Raw genomic sequence first — 17788 nt, forward strand, 5'->3', positions numbered from 1 at the left:
TTAGACAGTAAACCCTAAGTCCTCTGGTTCTGCGCTATGTGCCTTACCAGATGGAAACTATCAGCCCTCCTGCATTACCTCCAGGTTTTTGGCCTTATTTGGGATGAATCTGTAGGATGACCTGTGCCTTATGAGGAAGTTTCAAGGTTTTTTAGGGAAAGAAGTTATTGTATGCAGGAGATGGAAAGTGTGATGTGGGGAGGACAGTTGAATGCCATCATGAATTCATTCTGTTTCCTGGGAGACACTGAGAAACCTGAGGTATAATTTTTGGAAGAGCTGGATAGTGCCAGCTGTAGCTGGCATCAGCTGAAGGTATATTTAGACACAAAAATTGCTGTATAATGCATGCTATTCTTAGAAATCATGTTCTAGACATTGGATGTTGAGCACCAAGAATTATTGTATGTGCTTTGACCATTTCAGCCTTAATCCCCATGTTTCAATTTCCTATTTGCTAGGCCAGGAGGAGAGTGGTATGTGGAAATGTTACAAATCTGTACGTTGTTGTGGTGCTTGATGATGAGTGTTTTGCAAAAGTCCTTGAGTAAATGCTGTCTTGTGAAAAGAGTTTGAATGATATTTGGTTTAAAAATAGTGACAAAAAGCACTTTCTACAAAGTTTGGTTTTTTTCTTAATCTAGGTTATTCCACGTCCCATTAATAAATATTCCACTCCTGTATACTCGGTGAGGGAAAGTCCTATGGAAAACGTGTGCTTTGTTGTATGGATAAAAACCTCTTTCTTAATATATTCACAAAAAGAAAAACAAATGAGGTTATTCAGGTGACTGTATTAGACATTGCCAAGTTTAATAAATGCTTGATTTTGCATCTTTAATCTGGCTTCCTTAATCATTGAATAGGAAGTATGACTTTTCTTCCTGCTTTTTAAAATGAGGTAGCTCACCTGGAGAGCACACTTGGGACTACTGAGCAGCATGGAACTTTGCTCCTCAGTCTTCGTCTCTCTTTTCTCCAGGAGATGGGTAGACATGATGATCTGTGGTCCCTCTTTTACATGTTGGTGGAGTTTGCGGTTGGTCAGCTTCCATGGCGAAAGATCAAAGATAAGGTAGGAAACCTCGGGTCTCTGCTTAAGATAGGGTGCTACATTTTTATTATTATGACTCTTACTATTCCTCCTGCAGTTCAGTGCATCTTTTTGCTGAAGTAAAGCCAGAGCCTGCTTTTCATCAGATCTTGCTGCAAGATGCTAACCTGCTTTTGTGTGTTCTGATGCACAATGTGGAGCTTGTCTTAGTTGGAGTAACTAGATATTTTCTTATGCACGTTGTTAATCGTATTTGATCAGGTGACTTTGACTTTGTTCTTGCAAAGCAGACAACAAAAGCAGAAAGGCTGAGCTGTCCTTTTGACAGATAAACAGGGCCTTTAGAAAGGTGGAAGGATAATGCTTTGCCATGCCAAACAAGCCAAATGGGAATTGCAACTGGAAAGTTAAACAGAATAAAGCTAACTGTTCATGTTGTCTTGCAAATACTTTGTGCTAGAGAATAAAATCCCTGGAAAGAAACAGGTCACCTGTGCAGAAGGCTGTGCTAAAGGGACAGCTTCTGAAGTGTGTTTTGGACTCAGGATTCCCCTTTGGCCTTTGCCTGCAGTGATCAACCTCGCTTTGCTAGGGACACCACACAGGAGAAGTGTGTAGACACAGCACTGGGTCTAAGAAGAGGCTGTGTTCCAAGAATGATAAGACTAGATGGTATTCCAGGAATGATAAGACTGTATGAATGCAAAGCAATAGAAGAGATTCTTGGCTCTGAGATATTTTCTTTTTTCCAGGAGCAGGTTGGCATGATAAAAGAGAAGTATGAACACCGAATGCTGCTAAAACACATGCCTTCAGAATTCCACCTTTTTCTGGACCATATTGCAAGTCTAGACTATTTCACCAAGCCAGACTATCAGGTAGGCGCCTTTCTTTGTTACCGATCTGATGCATGGCACTCTGGATTGGCGTTTGAATTTTCTAACATTCCCATGCACGTGTTCATATGTGGCTGAGGAATACTTTTCCTAGGACTGGGAGAGAAAGGTTGGACTGGACAGTTCTTCAACATCTCAGAAGTTTTTTCTTCCCCTTCCACCACCCTGTCCAAAATAATCCTGTGCTTCAGACCAGAAACCTCTCCCCAAGCAACAGAGTACTTTTGGCTTTCATTAAAACACAGAAGTGTTGAGATACTCCAAATGTGACAGAATTTTATCACAGCATGCCAAAGTCTGCAGAGCCTATGCCAACAGCTTAACAGTACACACCAAGCCCTTTGTTTTCTTGCAGACTCATATGGGCCTTAGCTATTATTATCTCTCTCTTTAATACTCATCTTAACATACTTTTTTTTCCCATTCATTGTTTGCTATCAGCATGTATGTGATCGGTTACAATAGCTCAGCCAACACAATATAACTGAGGCAACTTGATTCTGTGTCCCTTTTTTTATCACAGTGGGTTTCTCTGTACATTAAAGCTAGAATGATGAAAACAACATTTTATTAGCAGATCTGTGCAGTCTTATATGAGTGCCTGCTCCTGTTGATAGTGCATCAAATGAGTGGGAAAATGGTAGGAGGGTGTTCCAGCAAACTCTCTCCAACAATGCTTTTGTATTTTAGCCACGTACATGTTGCAGCATAGCAACCACAACTTTTTAAAAAAGAAAAAAAAAGGCAAATACATTCTGGGTAGTACAGTGGAAAAATAACATTTGCCACTAAGATGGAGGGCTGTAGAGGGATGGAAGTGGACTGAGGAGATGCTGAGGGAGATGGATTTGTTTAGCCTGGAGAAGAAAAGTCAAAGAGGGGATCTGATTGCTGTTTTCCACTGCCTCAAGGACAGTTGCGGGGAGAAAAGAGGCAGACTTTTCTCAGAGGCAGCAAGGGAAATTGTGACTGAATCTTGGGGGGAAATCAGAATGAGGCTTCTTAAGTAGGGAACAGGTACCTAGAGGAGTTGTGGAATTTTTATCCTTGGGGATTTCCAAAAGTTGACTGAATGAGGAACCTGATCCGACTTTGCAGTTAGCCCTGGTTTGAGCAGATGGTTGGATTAGAGATCTCCAAAGCTCCTTTTGAACTTACATCCTCCTATATTCTATTCCAGTTAAAATAATTGTGTCCTGGCAATACTGAAAAGCCATCCTTCAGATGGAAATGGAAGGAGATGTTTCCAGACAATTTTAGTGCAGTACAAATCATGAACAGCGTTTTCACAGTAGGGGATTTGTCTGAAGCTGTGAATTGCCTCTTTACCTTCAGTTTCTTGCAGGTGCAGCTCTGGGAAGAGACTTCCAAAAGGGAACTCCCCAACAAAAGTCTGGCATCTGCAGCTTGCCACCAAACACTGATTCTTCTAGCTTGACTTGGAGGCCTATTCCAGCCAGCAAATTCTCCAAACATCTCAGCTCCAGAGATGTCTTTATATTGATTTAACTGGATTTATTACTGTGAAAGATTAAAAACTATATCAGGTGGCATCTGAATTTGTCACCAGTACCAGACCCTCAGGGAAATTAAGGAAATTGGAAAGTATGTCTGCTAATATATAAAGTCATGGTTTATTTAAAAATTGGAATGACAGGATTAGAAATAAGGAAACAGAATAAAACATATATGAATATAATTTGAATTTACAGGTCACCATTTCCCTTCTTAGCTCTTTAATATATTTCAATTTAAGATGTATGCTAATCACCAGGTGAGGATTATGACTGAATGCTGTCCTTTAGCTGGACGGGTTTGGTGTTTCATATAGCTGCCCAGCAATAGTCGACCTCTGAGTTCTCCTCTTTGAGAGAAATTATGATGAAAGGGCAGCTTCACCGGGCTGGAGAAAAGGTTTTTCTGGCCTAGTAGTGTGTCTCCAATGTTGTTAGTTGTGCAAAGATTATAGAAGAATGAGTATTTAGTGACATTTCCCCAGAAAACTCTCAAAGCTCCAGGATCAAGGATCCCTGAGGCTCACGAATCTCCTAAACCAAAAATGTCTCTATTTCAGAGCCCTCAATGAATTTGTCTTCCATGAACTTGTCCAGTCTTCTCCTGAATTCATGTAAAACCTTTAGCATCCATCATGTGGCAGGGAGGCACCACAGCTTAAGTGCTTGCTGTGAGAAGAACTACTTTGTTCTGTTTGTTCTAAATTTGCCACCTGCCAGCCTTACTTAATGCCCCTTACATCTTGGACATAACTGTGAAAACTGGTCCCTAGCCCCTCTGCCGCTTCCCAGCCACACAGAATCTTACAGGCCTCCACGGTATTGCTCTTTGGTTACTCTTTTGCCCAGACTGAAGGATCCTAGTCTACTCACTTGCTTTTTGCCCAGAAGGAAACCTTTCCACACCTTTGGGTTGTGTCCTCCTCTGAACCTTGTCCAGTTGTACCTTTGTGAGGTGGGGACTTGCCAGCATTGCATGTTCAAGACGTATGTAGCCCATGAAGTGATAAACTGCAGTTACGATGTTCTATTCCATTCCTAAGACTTCCTAATATTTTATCTGTTTTTCCAGTGGAAATGGCAGTTTTGATTGCTTCTATTTCTGTGTACCAAGTAAAGCTTTGGCTTCTTTTGTGGTAGCATGAGGTTTTGGTAAAATCCTTCCTCTCCCACCTCCATCATTTTGAAGTGAGGAATGATGCATAAACGCTGCATGTGAGCATCCAATAATAAGATCATTCTGACTGCTCCCTCCTCCCTCACTGTCTGAATTCCAATGTATTATCTCTCTAACTTCTCCTGATGTATGTCTTCTGGCTTTGCAGGGTGCTGGATATCATAGGATGCTTTTGGCTTTAGAAAGAGGCCAGACATGAATGTAAGAAGAGCCGTACTGGGTCAGCCCCTCCTTTCTTGCTCCTTTGTAAATGGGGACAAATAGGGGACTGGCCGCTGCTGCTGTCCACCTTGCTCCAAGTGGTCCATGCCCTCAAGTTTGCAATCTTTTTCTTCAGCTCTGCCACCGTCAGCATCTGGGATTGTTCATCTAAGCAGATATGCTAGTGGGAAGGATGGGAAAGGGAGAGGGGTGAAATACATCTATAGCCCTCACCACCATTGTGCAGCACACCTTAACTGATGCATGAAAGAAAAAGCAACTGCATCTGCTATCTTCAGACTTGTTTTATCACTGTCACAGGAAGAAAGTTTGAGAGGTAGAAGGCAATGCACATACTTCATCTCAGTGACCCCATCCTTCCTTCTCCGTATTGTTGTTTAAAAAAAGCAAAACAAACAAACAAAAAAACAAAACCCCATTACAAACAAACAAAAGTCCTCTCCCACCACTCAGAGACATATTTCTCTCTCTCCCATCTACCCCCTGGCCTTGCTTATGGCTTTTTCTGTCTGCGTGAATTATCTCCTCTCTGTCTCCTAGTTTTCCAATTCTCCTACTTGCATTCTTGCCCCTATGTGATTGGGTTTTTTAATTTTTTGCACTTGTTAGCCACCATGATTTTCTCTCATTTGCCTCAATTAAATAATTAAACTACTGTCTTTTCCGCTACCAGCTCTGACTGGGAAGACCGTAATCCTCCTTAAAGCATGAAAATAGCATTGCTAACACTCAGGACCTCAGCTGACGCTCTGCAGCATCCAAGTAGTTGCCTGCCTTGGGGGGAAAATGGGATTACTCCATTGTGTGTCTGCAACAGGTTTGCTCTTACTTAGCCAGTGACCTTAGCTGGGCCCAGAAGCTGATGGAATGGTGAGCCTGTTATTCCTGGACCTACTTCCCATGGCAGTGAAGGTTCCCAAGATCATACTTGGTCGCAGACTGTGGCTCTAGATCCATGGGAAGTGTGTAGTTCTTAACTATTGATATCTATGCCCCAGGGCTAAGCCATCAAATAGTGTTTGTCAGTAGTCATCTGCCTTCCCTTGCCATTTTAGATCCTCTGGAGCACACTTCACGCTTAGTGGCAATTTTATCACAGTTCTGGGCCCATGAGATCACATCAGAAGAGAGAGATACCAGGCTGTAACTGAAGACTAAGTGCGACTGGAGACCACTACTCTCTGATGGATAGATGGCACAAGCTTTGCCTAGGCATAGGTGAAGAAAATGATGGTAGAATAAAATAGAGTTGAGCTGTCGTGTGATGGATCTTGCTTACACCTTGTGTTTTTGCACTTCTTGGGCTCATGGCCTCTGACATCGGGCCTGTCCCTTTAATGGGTCATTGTCAGTATTGGTTCATGGTTAGGATCAAACTTTCAGCACTTTCACAGCAGGAGGATGTGGGCATTAGAGCAACACGTTGGGGTTTTCTGACTCATTTGACAGCAAGAGAGACATGCCTTTTCCCTGGCATAGTGAAGATAGGATGTGAGAAAGTTGCATGAAAATCTTTTCTGCTACAGTTGCATGCTGGGTCCAACTGGTAGAGGGATGGTTTCAGGTATGGTTGGGGAGGTGGCTAGCTTCTCTCCCCAGAGATCCATCTTTTTGCACTGAGTATCAGAAAAGAAATGGTGACCTTTGTACTGGAAGATTATAGAAATTGGAATGTCTTTGCCTGGGAGCCCATCAGATTCCTTCAGCTGGTGGATTGTGAATTGCATTTCACCCAAGAAAAAGTGATCACACCACCTGTGATTGTATAAGACAATGGCTGTCTTGTACACATCCAGAGCAGAGGTAGGAAGCTAAGAGCTTTGTACATGGACCTCTTCCTTTCAGATGCAGTTGATACCAGATATTGTCAGAGCATTTGGGAAGGGCTCTCTGTGGACAACCAGTGCCAGTTTGAGACCTCTCATGTTGGCCAAGTTATTGGAAGTCTTCCGTCATGGCCTTAGTGTTTTCTCCCCAGGCGTCCCTCTAGGGCTTACAATCATGTATCAGGAGTATTCCCTTATCAAAAGGGGACCCCTGCCACTTAAGAGGTGTGCCTAATATTTATTCTTTAATACTGTGTTGGGGATTACAGTGCAGATTAGAAACTTGAGCAAGAGCAGTTTGCCATGCCAGAAGTTTATGCATGTGCAGAAGTTTATGCATGTGCGTCTTCCTAGATGAGCCCCAGAGAATTCAAGGCTGGAGCATCTGGACAATCCATAACTGTTTTGGGACCTTTTTCACCTGCTGTTTCAGGATTGATTGTGATTCATTTCCTGAACCTTGGTCAGGAGAAGACATTTGACAAGATGTATCATGACCGTTTAATGGGTAATTTCTGCACAATTGGCTGCTTCTCTCTCATTCTATAAGGCATCAGCCCAAAACATGGTATGCTACTACAAAATGTGCAATCAACCTTTATGTTCTCATGGACATTAACATCTTTAATAGAGAAACGTGCTGGGTCTCTTCTTTATCCCACCAGTAGGTTTGATACTCAAAGAGTTGGAATAGCACTTTGTCTTGTGGAAGTTGACACACTCTGATGTGACATGGTCTAGACCTGGCACATGGACTGACAAGCCGTGCCCTCCCCAGTCTACATCTACTGAGTCATGAATCCTTGTCCAGTGCTCGGGGGGGGGGGGGGGGGGGAAGGTACCACAGGGGTTCCCTAGTTCCCATTGCTGTGCCGCAGTTTGGTTTATCCAGTGTATTTTCTTTACTGCTTATCCCTTTCTGTTGTTAAATCTGGCCCGGTAAGAAGCTCGTGAGTCCGAACAGCCCTAAATGGGAAAAGCTGATCCAGTCCATGCTCTGCCCCTGTTTCCATACTATTCCTCTGTGACTCTGATAGCCTTCCAAGGGGAAATTCTGTATTTCTTCTCACTGGGGTGCTGTGGATTTCTGCTTACCCTGTAGTTGGGGAAGAGGATCTGATCTGCGTCTGTAGCCATTGCCTCCTTTCTCTTTCTGGATCCTGGAGAGGTGGAGTGATTGTTGTACAATGCAGCTAGTCTGAATGAAATATACTGCCTTGTGCCTTTCGTGTTACCTCCCAGGGCTTCAGAATGGCCAACATTTCCTTTGTATATGAGGAATTCCCAGTGAGACCTATCCAAACTGCTGGTCTTCCACCACAACTTCCCTATGACTTGAAAGCTCTTTTCCAAGTAAGGCCAACTACAGGCACCATGATAACGGGTTGTTTTCATAGGTCCCTGTCTGCATGTGGTGTAGACCTGTTGGGTGTACTGGAGGTGAGTCCTGTCTGGTACCTTCATGATTTGAGCCTAATTTTTAGCTTACAATTAGGTGTACATAACTTTTTTTTTACCTTGTGCATGGATGACAGACTTATGCGTTATTCTCAAACAGTAGACAGAAACTGGAATATCTTCCTGAGTCAAGAAAGTCTTATGAGAAGATGTTACTTGGTCATCTACCACCTTTTCCTACGTTCCTTCATCACCTGAGCTCAGCCTTCCCTGAAGTCTCTTCATCTAGCCTCAAACCCCATCAAATGGTTACTCGTATAGTTTTTGAAAAAATGATAATGTTGTTCATGTATGCACATGCTTTGTCATCACTTTCCTTGTTTTTGTGTTCTGTCCAGACGCCAAAAGGCTAGGTCTGTTACTGCCAAGAAAATATGGCAAGTCAGCCTCTATCTACACTTAGGTCCATGGTATACAAACTAAAAAGTTCTTAATGGAGTGGGGTATATAGGCATAGCTATGGTGGGCATTATATTCTTGCTGAAGAGGGATGCTTGGCTCATTATGAAATAACTACTTTTGGAAGGCATGTCCAGGTACATGAAAGATTAGAAGGGGCCTGGGAAGAGCCAGCATGGATTTATCCAGGACAAAGCATACCTGACCAACCTGACCAGCCTTCTGCGAGGCGACTTCTTCTATGGATGCAGAGAGAGCAGTGAATGTTATCTACCCTGACTTTACACAGTCTCTCATAAAGTCTTCGTAGCCAGATTGTGAAGAGATGGTTTGAATAAGTGGACCACAAGGTTGGTGGCAAATTGTCTGGATTGCTGGGTGTCAGAGGTTTGTGATCAGCAATGCAAAGTTCAGTTGGTGGCTAGCCACTAATGATATCTCTCAGGATATAGTACTGGAACTAACAGTGTTCAGTGTCTTCCTTAAAGACCTGGATGATGGGACAGAGGGACAGAGCACACTCTCAGCCAGTTCACAGAAGATACCAGTTCAGGAGAAGCAGCTGATATGCTCAGAAGTAGTACTGATACTCAGAGAGACCTTGATGGGCTTACAGGGACCTCATGAGGTTCAGCAAATGCAAATACAAAGTCCTGCACTTGGGATGGCATAAACACATGGAACAGTACAGGCTGGGGATCAACTAACTGGCTAGGGAGGAGCTCTTCTTCTGCAGACCTGTATGTAGTGGTGACCGTGGAACAGTAGTGTGTCCTTGTGACAAAGCAAACGAACCATATGTTGGGCTGTATTAGGAAAAGCATAGCCAGCAGTGTAAGGGAAGCGATTATTCCCTTCTGTTAGGCACTTGTTAAATCACATCAGGAAAACTGTGTGCAGTACAAGAAAAACATACAAACTGGAGTGAGCCCAGAGGAAGGCTATCAAGATGATTGGGAGCTAGAGCACATGCCATAAGAGGAGAGGCTGGGAGAAGTGGAATTCTTTGACCTTAAGAAGGGAAGCATGAGAGGGCATCCTGGTTTTGTGTTTTGCCTTTTTCTACCTGTAGGGAAGACTGAACTAGACTCTTCCGAGGTGCACAGTGAAAGGACGAGATGCAATGGATGTCATCCACAACAACAAAGGAAATTGCAGTTAGCTATGTGGGAAAAAAAGTTATCCCCAGAAGGATGTCAAACAGTAGTGGGATCTTCATCCTTGGAGATAGTCAGAATGTAACTTGACAGGGCATTGAGCAAGCTGAGCTGACTTTGAAACTGGACCTAACTTGGAAGGTAAGCCCTGCTTTGAGTAGGGGGGGACTAGGTGATCGCCTGAGTTCTCTTGCAACTTAAAGATCTTTTGAGTTCCAGCCCTCTGCATCTGTAACGCCTCCCGCCAAGGCTCTTGCTGTGCTCCTTATCTGACATCCCGTGTAACTGAGGGATTGCTTGTCATCTTCACCTTGGCTCTGCCAGGTTAGCTGTTCTTGGGCCCAGCAGAAGGAAACTCAGTATGGGAGGCTTGCAGTGACTGTGGAAACTCTTCTGGTCCCTAATAATATTGTGTTTGCAGGCAGAGGATCCCTAGACATGATCCAGTAACTCTTTGCATGACTTCTGGGAACCGTGCTTGTTGTCGGGACTGTTCTGTGCACTTTCCCACTCCACTTTGCTCCTTGTAAAGCTTTGACCTTTCATCGGAAGTATAAAGGGTTCAGGGAAAGCTGAGAAGGCTCAAAAAGACCATGGAATAGCTTGAGAATCATGGCAGCTGAGGACTGACACTAGTATCCTTCAGCCTGCAAAAGAAGACCCTACAGGGAATACAATAGAGGTCTGTAAAATCCCAAATGGCCTGCAAAGCAAGGGTTATAGAAGAAGTTATAGCAGAAAGTAACAAAAGTTGTTGTGATTGAGTGCGTCCTTGACTGCATAAAGGAATGCTAAGAATAAGACAGCTGAACTTCTAATTTTAGCATGTGATTTCTTACTTCAGACTGCTTAAGTATCAAAGGAGTGGAAGGTGGCAGAAGCAGTACCAGTTTTTAAATGGCTTCAGAAGATCCCAGTCCCTGACACTGACATGTACATCACAAAGAATCAGAAACTGTGATAAAGACTGGGCTTAGTGGACAGATGGGTAAGGATGATCTAATGAGCAGGAGTCGGTACAGCTTTTATAAGGGCATCTGTCTACAAATGTATGGAGTTCTTGGAAGGAGTCTTTGAGGATGTGGGGATATTAATTTCTAAAAGTCATTCGACAGTAATCCTTGCCAAAGTAGCAGTTAGAAAGCAAATATAATCCTAAGAATAATTAGAGTAGTATTAGAGGGTAAACAGAGAATACCCTTATACTACAATGTACATCTGTGTGAAGCATACTCTTAAATACTGTGTGTAGTTCCATTCCTGCACCTCAGAAAGGATATCTTGAAGTCAGAGACGTTTTAGAGGAGGGTAACAAGGAGGCTAGAGATAGATTCACTTCCAGATATGGAAAGACTAATTAGACTAGAACAGTACACTGAAAAAAAAGAGAGGACTGACATGTACATGACATCTTTAAAATCAAAGGCAGAATGGCAAGTGAATGGAGAATGAGTGTTTTCTGCTTCTTCTGATATGAAAATGAGGAACTGCCAAATGAAATTAGCAGGTGGCAGGTTTGAGTGAGCAAAGATGGTTCACGTAGTTAGTGCATTCTTTGCCATAAGGTAGGAATAGTCTATATGTATTATATAGGAATAGTCTTACATGTATTCAATAAGTAATTAGGCAAATTCATGAGAAAACATCCAAGTAAGATTACTAAATACCAGAAATGCATTTACTAAAAGCAAGACTGTGACCCTTCGGTTATTCACATTCAGTTTTGAGCAAGAAATACCCTGCCAACAGCAGCAGTACAACTCCTGTTTCCATCAGAGGTGAAAGGGGGCATCGTGACATGAGGCTAACAAACAGAAACACAATCCTATCATATTAAGCTGTCACAACAGTAAAATCCCTTTCAAATCAAAGAAGCTCCTACCATTGCCATATTACGTCCACTCTCTGGAGAGGTGTTACCTGTTCCTTGGTCTGACTGATAGTCAGCTCTAGGAATTCTTTTAATCAAACATAGTGCCACTGCAGGAGTGGAGCACCTAAGTCTAGGTCAAAAAAAGGAGGAAAAAGGTGGCTCAACTGAAAGCTGCTAATAGGCATTTTACTGGAGTTTGGTGGAAGGTAGTAGGAAATGGCAGGCTCTCCTGGGCGCCTGATCATGCTGATAAACAGAACTGGAATATAAATGTAAGCAAATAGGATGTTTGTTCATGGTAATTTTTATTCACAACTTAGTGCTAATTCTATGTCATAAGCCAAATGTGTTTGTCACCATATTCTCTCTCCATATAGACTTTAGGCTGAATCCTTTAAGTTCTCCATTATTTAACTGAATAATTTTATTAGAAATGCAGGACCTCACATACGGCTGTTGGCCTATAGCATCCATTTTCCCTTTGACAGCAGAATGTCAGATTTCCCTGCATAACGCATTGATGCACAGAGCACTGTTGCCAGTAGCTTCATTCTCTCCTAAAGAATATCTGTTCTTAGAAAGCAACAAGCATAAACCATGTCAGCGTGAGCATTTGTACTTGCTATCTTATAAAGAAAATGGTATCATCCTTTTTCCAGTTTTATTTTCTTCTGCAGCCAAATGTGGCAGGCCACACTGTTGTACTGGTTTTGGCTGGGATAGAGTTAATTTTCTTAGTAGCTGGTTTTGGATCTAGTGTGAGAATAAGGTTGATAACACACTGATGTTTTAGTTGTTGCTAAGCAGCACTTATCCTAAGTTAAGGATTTTTCAGTTTTCCATGCTTTGCCAGCAAGCAGGTACACAAGAAGCTTGTGGGAGGGAGCACGGCCAGGACAGTGGACCCGAACTAGCCAAAGGGATATTCCATATCATAGAACATCATGCCCAGTATATAAACTGGGGAGAGTTGGCCAGGAGGGGCCGATCGCCGCTCAGGGACTGGCTGGGCATTGGTCAGCGGGTGGTGGGCAATTGCATTGTGCATCACTTGTTTTTCTTGGGTTTGTTTTTTTTATTATTTTATTATATTCCTTTTCACTACTGTTATTATATTTTTTTTATTATTATTGTTAGTATTACATTTAATTTTACTTTAATTATTAAATCAATCTTATCTCAACCCACAAGTTTTACTTTTTTTCTGGTTCTCCTCCCCATCCCACTGGGAGGAGGGGGACTGACTGAGCAGCTGTGCGATGCCTGGTTGCTGGCTGGGCTTAAATCATGACAACTGTGCATAAGCATATCATAGGACTTCTGACCAAGCTGCATTTAAGCCAGACACTGCAACAAGTCTGCATCCTAGGACTGCGTTTTCCTGTTTTGTTTACATCTTCTGGCAGCCCTTGAACTCTACATATCAAATGTGCTGTTCTGCATATGGGTAATTTACAGGAAAGCTGAGCTGAAGTTAAGGCTTTAGAGTTAAAGTAACAAGCCGACTGCAAGATTTCATCAAATCAGTAGATTTATAGATTTTTTTAGGTTTAAAGAAAATTTTCTGTAGATTTAAAGAAACTTCAGTTACCAAGCCAAAACCAGCCTGAGAAACAACTGATATGATTTTATGACATTTGCTTTCATTTCTTGGTACCTTTCATAGGTAAGATGGAGATTAGAAGCTGCACTTGGTCCTCATGCTCATACCTCAGATTTTTTGTGAGAGCCACCCTCAGCTACTTAACGTAAATTGTTTTTGTAAATTTATTGCAGCTAATCATGTCCGTTTTTGAGAACAGCATGAAGGAAAGAGGCATCACTGAAAATGAAGCCTTTGACTGGGAGAAGGCTGGTACAGATATCTTGTTGTCCACGAGCACCTCTACTCCACCACAGCAAAACACTAGGCAAACAGCAGCCATGTTTGGGTGAGTATTGCGGTTGCGCCAGTTGGACTATGGACATCTTCAACAAAAAGCTCAGGAACAAGTTCATTTTTGAAAGATTTCAAGGCTATTATGATCCTGGGAAGTTGGAGCTGCATGGCAGACGCTACTTGATTTGGCTTTATGTATATTAACATACATCGAAGGTGGTGGAACCCAGTTTCAGACCCTCGCTGTCCTGAAAACACATATTCTGTTGGGGCTAAGTGTGTGGGTTGGAGTTGCATTAAGGGATGTCTTGAGACTTTTGGCCAGGATTGATGGAGCCCGTATGCTTGTATATTTTGCATATTATATGGCATACATGGCTGGAGCTTCTGTGACAGTACCTGCTGTGAGGCAGTTGTTGCCTTGCTCTGGGGTGGGTTTGTGGTTGATAGTGAGCTGAACACAGCAGAGGACATGCACTCGTCACACCTCGAACACAGCTCCTCGACCTTTACAAAGTTTTTCATGCGCTGGTGCAAAGGTGCTCCAAGCTCGGTGCTCAGAGATGGAAATGAGTCCGAACAAAAGCTGATAAGGCTTAGTGCACTGGTCTGTTTTGGTGCTTTTTAGGGGGCTGACATTAGGGGATAACAATAATCGTTAGTAGTACTATAGAAGAGAAAAGCTTAGCATTATGGAAGGTAAAAGGTATAAGGCCTATTAAGCCTCATTTGCTCATGCAAAAAGGGGAAGTTTCTTCTACGACAAATATTGTGTAATGGGCACTTCTGAAGAAGTTCGCAGCCTGTGTATCAAGGGTCCCATGATGCTTTTACTGATCCATCCCACTGCCTTTGTGACTGCATGTTAGGTGGAATCCTCCTGTTCTGTTTCAGGTTGTCATATATCTGGGATAAAGATGCACTGCCTGTTTTTTCAACCTGGTAATACCCTAAAAGCTGCTAAGGAATTTCTGTGGAGCAGTGTGATAGGCCTCCTTCTTTAAGCACTGATAATTTTACCTTTCTTCTTGTCTCTTCCATAGGGTGGTTAATGTCACTCCGGTACCTGGGGACTTGCTTCGTGAGAACACTGAGGATGTCCTACAGGGTGAACATCTAAGTGATCAAGAGAATGCTCCTCCCATCCTATCAGGCCGGCCAGCGGAAGGTCTTGGTCAGACTCCAAACACCGCTTTCAATGAGGCTGAAGTTTGGGAAGAGACAGATGTGAATCGCAACAAACTCAGGATCAGCATCAGCAAAGTAAAGAACATTTATTTATTTCCTGTAGCTGTTGGTATTTAGGGCGATGGATTCATAAACTACTAGAAGCCGCATGGGCTCACTGATGTAGCATCCTGTATAGTGCAGCCTGAAAAGCACTGTGGAATTCCCCTGGGGAAATGGAAAATTACAAACAATTTTCTCACAGAGTAAAAGCCATTGGGATTAATTTGGATCTTTATGCAAATGACATTTTGGGGGCCAATAATGCTAGAGTGACTCTTTCGTACAATCATTATATCATTATCTAGGATCTTGATATTTCAGTCAATGGAATTCTAGTTCTTACATAGCTGATACAGTATTAGAAATGTCCCAGGTTTGGAAATTATAAACCAAAATTTTATCGTGTCCTAATCTCTTGGGAAAATAAATTTCATCAGAGATTCTTCATAAGCTGTATTTTTCTACGTCTGGAATCATCACTAATTTTTCTCTTCCAATTTTTTAACTTTCCTTTCTAAGGGTAGCACGATCTACAAGGAGCATCTAATGATGGTTTCACCCCTGTGAAGAGCGAGAGAAACTATCACTTAATATTCTTGTATTTCTGCATTCCAAGATCATATTAGACTTCTTAGCTTGCATAAAGTGTATACTTAGTTGGTTTTCCTCTTAATCCCTAAGATATTTCTGAGTCCTTTCTTGTAAATGTTACCTAATTTCCTGCAGGCATTCCCACTGAATGATGATTCCGTAGTAAATGTTAAGTATGAGAATCTAGCAGTTAGTGTATTTATTAGATCAACTTACATATTGTAAGTAAATTAGTATTCGTTGTGTTGATCTCAATTCTTATTTAAAAATCAGAATGTCACATGGCATGACATCAGATACATACAGAATCTGTTAGCAGAGAAACCTTCATCAAACAGGCTTAAAATATTATCAGGGCATATCAGATTCACTTCACAAACCTGTCTTTAATGGACATTTGTGGACTAGCATGTTCAATCTACCAGTCTTCTGGGTCTGACCAGAATTCACTTCAGTCTCTGCTGGCACAAAGTTAGTCCTTCTTTCAGGACTGTAGATATCTCCACTGTCCTTAGTCTTATTAGAAAATATTATTCATGGCCAAGAAATAATCTCATCTAACTTGCTTAAAATTCTCCAGTGCAAATAATTTGGATCAATGTGTTATCTGTATGGAACACTACCAGTGGCATTCCCCAATACTGAGAATTATAAACCAAGTTCAAGTCACTTCCTCATCTCTCACTGGTAAACTGTGTGTATTCCCCGAAGTTCTCATTCGAAGGCACTTGAAATAAGAAAAGCCTGGTAGAGCGGGACAGTTCTGTTTCCACAACATACAAAAAAAAAGAGTATTACAGAAAAATCCTCGTAACTCCTATGTGTTTTTCTGTTCCTTTGAACCACCAGGTGCCTTGACGCTCTTCAGTCAGACTGAGATGTGCACAAGGGAGTCCTAAACATCCTTTTCGCGTGCTAGTTGTACATCATGTCTTAGGTACCCAGCGCTGTCATTCACAAGCCCTGTCATAACAGCAGCTAGAGGCAGGAGAGGTTTCTGCAAGATCCACAGCATGACCAGGTGACTGTCCTGCCGAGGGATATGCTATTTCTTGCCGGTTTACTGGCAAAGGAGCTTAGGGCGTTAGTCAGCGTGGCAATGAACGCTTCAGTTCTGACAAGCTTAGTAGCTACGCAGAAGTCTATGAAATAGAGCCCAGGGCATCATGCTCTCCAAAGCTGAAGAAGTCCGTCCTTTCTCTCTGTGAGGGTTGTTATCTTTAGTCTGACTCTTGCCTGTCCTTTCGCTCTGCTAGGTTTATTATCTTTCGTCTGACTGTTCTCTGAGAGAGAATCAGTTTTTATTTAAGTCACAGTCACCACATGGAGGAAAAAAAGGAGGCTGCAGACTTGATACGTAAGGGCACAGCTTCACCTCTGCTTGTTATCTCAGGCATCCCTTGTGTCTTCAGAACCACAAGGGCAGCTGGTGTGTAAAACACCCTTCTGCTATTCACAGCTTCACCATCCTTCATCCTCCGGTCTTGTAGCACTAGAAGTAACTCTGGCTCTCCCTGTCTTGCTCTTTGTATTTAGGTGATGAGTAGATCTCGCTATGTTTTTTCTCCCCAGTGCCTCTCTAAGGTCATCTTTATTTCTCTGTTCACACAGTTCAGACCTCCTTCTGTCCCACTTCTCCCATTTCTATGCTAAGGACAGTTTCCTTGCTTACTGTCACTGACCTTTCTAGTTCTCATTCCTCCACTGGATCAAAGTTCTCATTCTGTATTTTTTCAGAAGCCTCTTCCCTCTCTCCCACACCATCCCCCAATTCTCTGCTCTTGGATCTTACCAAGTTGCCTGTTACCCTACAGTTACATCGGCACTTTGCTCCTTTCACAAACGCATTTGACCTTCCTTTGTCACTAACCCTCTGCTGGCCTGAATGGATTACAGATTAAATCATTATCATCTATTCTGCTTTTCCTGTAGTGCTTGAAAGTTCTCCTCCACTCTCTCTAGCTGCAAAGGCTCATTAGTTATGCATTCCAAACCCAGCCTGGACGGTTTAGATCTGCTAATTTATGGACACTGACTGACTTGCCGTAAACACAGTACACACACAAAGGCAACTGTCTTGATCAGCAGCGTTTTACTGAGAAGCCTGCTTACATTCAGAGCCTCTGGCATTAATAGAGGACAAGTGAATAGAGGGCATGTTGCAGAGAAGGGTAAACACTCACCATGCTAGGAACTTGCGCTGGCACCTCAATGCACATCCGCACAGTGTAGCAGCTGATGTTGTATGGCTGGCAGCACAACAGGGTTGAATGCAAATCCTAGACTGCTGCTGTAGCCCTTGGACCATTCTGCCTCTACGCTTTTGCCTAAGCAGGTCTCCTCTTCCAAGGGGAAGCAGCACAGTGGAAAGCAGAAGGCAGCTGTGTTACAGTCACCTACTTCGCTCCTTTGTAAGCTGCTAAATTTAAAAAAAAAAATAAAATCAGATTCACTAAGGCCATATGAAAACAGAAAATATGTACTGGTAGAGTATGAACGGTCAATGCTTACA

At 42.6% G+C, this 17788-nt stretch overlaps 1 protein-coding gene across 4 annotated transcripts in view; it reads left to right on the forward strand.

The window, feature by feature from the left end:
• Nucleotides 1–17788, forward strand: part of TTBK1 (tau tubulin kinase 1) — a 121909-nt gene that overhangs the window by 63134 nt on the left and 40987 nt on the right. For all 4 annotated transcript variants that reach the window (XM_049833559.1, XM_049833560.1, XM_049833561.1 and 1 more), the window contains 4 exons: nucleotides 983–1075; nucleotides 1807–1932; nucleotides 13353–13507; nucleotides 14499–14718. In XM_049833559.1, the coding sequence (XP_049689516.1) occupies nucleotides 983–1075; nucleotides 1807–1932; nucleotides 13353–13507; nucleotides 14499–14718 (594 nt within the window). The remainder of the gene's footprint in view (nucleotides 1–982; nucleotides 1076–1806; nucleotides 1933–13352; nucleotides 13508–14498; nucleotides 14719–17788) is intronic.

The sequence above is a fragment of the Accipiter gentilis genome, chromosome 30 (assembly GCF_929443795.1).
Source record: "Accipiter gentilis chromosome 30, bAccGen1.1, whole genome shotgun sequence".
Lineage (NCBI taxonomy): Eukaryota > Metazoa > Chordata > Aves > Accipitriformes > Accipitridae > Astur > Astur gentilis.